The sequence below is a fragment of the Homarus americanus genome, unplaced genomic scaffold (genome assembly GCF_018991925.1).
Source record: "Homarus americanus isolate GMGI-L3 unplaced genomic scaffold, GMGI_Hamer_2.0 scaffold1622, whole genome shotgun sequence".
Taxonomy (NCBI): domain Eukaryota; kingdom Metazoa; phylum Arthropoda; class Malacostraca; order Decapoda; family Nephropidae; genus Homarus; species Homarus americanus.
Window position 1 is genome coordinate 3,282 of NW_024755812.1, and position 1,719 is coordinate 5,000.

A 1,719-nucleotide genomic window follows, 5' to 3' on the forward strand; every position below is an offset into this window, starting at 1 on the left:
TACCAGTAGATACCTCATCCGGTGAAGGATAGCTGAGTGGTCAACTTTGGATGCTGTGTCGTCAAGAATATCACATCGGTGTTTTGGTTGAGCTGCGATTGGTAGTGATCTTTAATACTGAAGGATGCCTTCTTCATCTTTAATTAGGAGCTACCATCGATGAGCTGAGTGGGCTGTACCATGGGTGATTGGCCCATAAAAGTGTTTTTAGTGGAATTGGAAAATCGTGATTCTTGCGTTTGATCAGCTAGGTTTTGTGTTTCACATGCTGTATTTTGCGAAGTTCGCTCTGGGTCGCCACTTTCTTCTTGCAGAGAATATCAGCTTTGATCCGAGATTGAGGGTTGTCCTGCCTGTCACAAAAAACAGCACATGTATCATCGACAAAGTACGTTATTTTCGGATTATTTTTCATGAAATTAGTCTGGTTATTCTTTGGATCTGGCCGAGGAATTCTCTCTGCAGTTTTTGTCATGACAGTGTTGGTTTTGTTTGTTTGTTGTTTGGTTGCTTATTGGCCCATGTTCGACCTGCTCTCTGTAAACATGTCTTACCCGCTGGCTCTGACTTAATGATGTAGTCAATGAGATGCCAGTGTTTGGATCGTGGGTGTTGACATGAACCCTTGAGCTTGTCGGCCTGCCTAAACAAGATATTGGTGATGATGAGGTTATGTTAACACACCTGCTGAGGAGGAATAGGTCGTTGGGATTACATTTGCCTACTCCGTTTAACCCAACAATTCCATGCCCTATGTCGGCATCTCTGCCAACTTGGCATTGAAATCACCTAAGACGCTATCTTCTCTGGGCATAGGGTTAACACTCTGTCAAGGTCAGCTTCAAAGGCCTCCTTGATGTCTTCTTCTGCATCCATGTTGGGGCATATACACTGATGAAGAAGGCATGTCGTAGAGTGATTCAGTGGGACTCGTAGCATTTGGGCGCTCATTGATCCGGATAGGCATTTCAGTTGCCTATGTAGGATGAATTGGCGGATAGCCAAGCCAGCTCCATAAATGAAGTTTCTCTCTGCAGCTTGGAAGCACCCTTCAGAATGTATAGCCAGACCTCCGTTCTGAGTCTACTCTCGTCTAGAACCGGGACGACTAATGGCTGCTATGTACCGTGCTTCAGCCTCTTTTTGCCACAGGGCAGTTCTTCTTTAGGATGCTCATTTGTGCCAGTATCCAGGAGCAGGTCACTTTGACATTCCATCCATCGACCATAAGTAGTTGTATGGTTTGTTTTTATTTTTGTCTGTAAGTTATGATTGTGTTTTCGACCGCATAGGGATGACCTTACTGGATGCGGTTGCACAGTCCTCACACACCTGAATACGCGCTGTAATTAATTATATTTGTCAAGTGAAACATGTATATAAGAGAAAGTTTCAAAGATCACTAGAGACAAAGATATTTGCTTAACCGCTAGACTAAGGTAAGGATATAGTACCTCCTTTAATATCCCTCAAGCAGATGTGAACAAAACCCCAAATGTAAAGTGTGTGGTCAAAATATGCCACACTCTCAATTTTATATAGGTTCTCGATTACATGTGAAGATAGAATCGTTTGACAACAGGTCAAGCAGACTGTGTGTGAGAATTACACAACACTTTATCTCTAATGGCAAAATAGATGATTTATTAAGATTGTATCCACTTTTTTGCACTCATTAGCTATATCATTTCCCATGTATAGAACTAAAACATAAATATT

The 1,719-nt window shown here is 42.2% G+C and overlaps 1 protein-coding gene across 1 annotated transcript in view; it reads right to left on the minus strand.

Moving 5' to 3' along the window:
* Positions 1 to 247: 247 nt before the first annotated feature.
* The window catches only part of LOC121856681, a 49,958-nt gene continuing 48,486 nt past the window's right edge, over positions 248 to 1,719 (minus strand). The window contains exons 13-14 of the mRNA XM_042352371.1: positions 824 to 891; positions 248 to 353 (exon numbers count right to left, since the gene is read on the minus strand). Coding sequence (XP_042208305.1) covers positions 248 to 353; positions 824 to 891 — 174 coding nt within the window. The remainder of the gene's footprint in view (positions 354 to 823; positions 892 to 1,719) is intronic.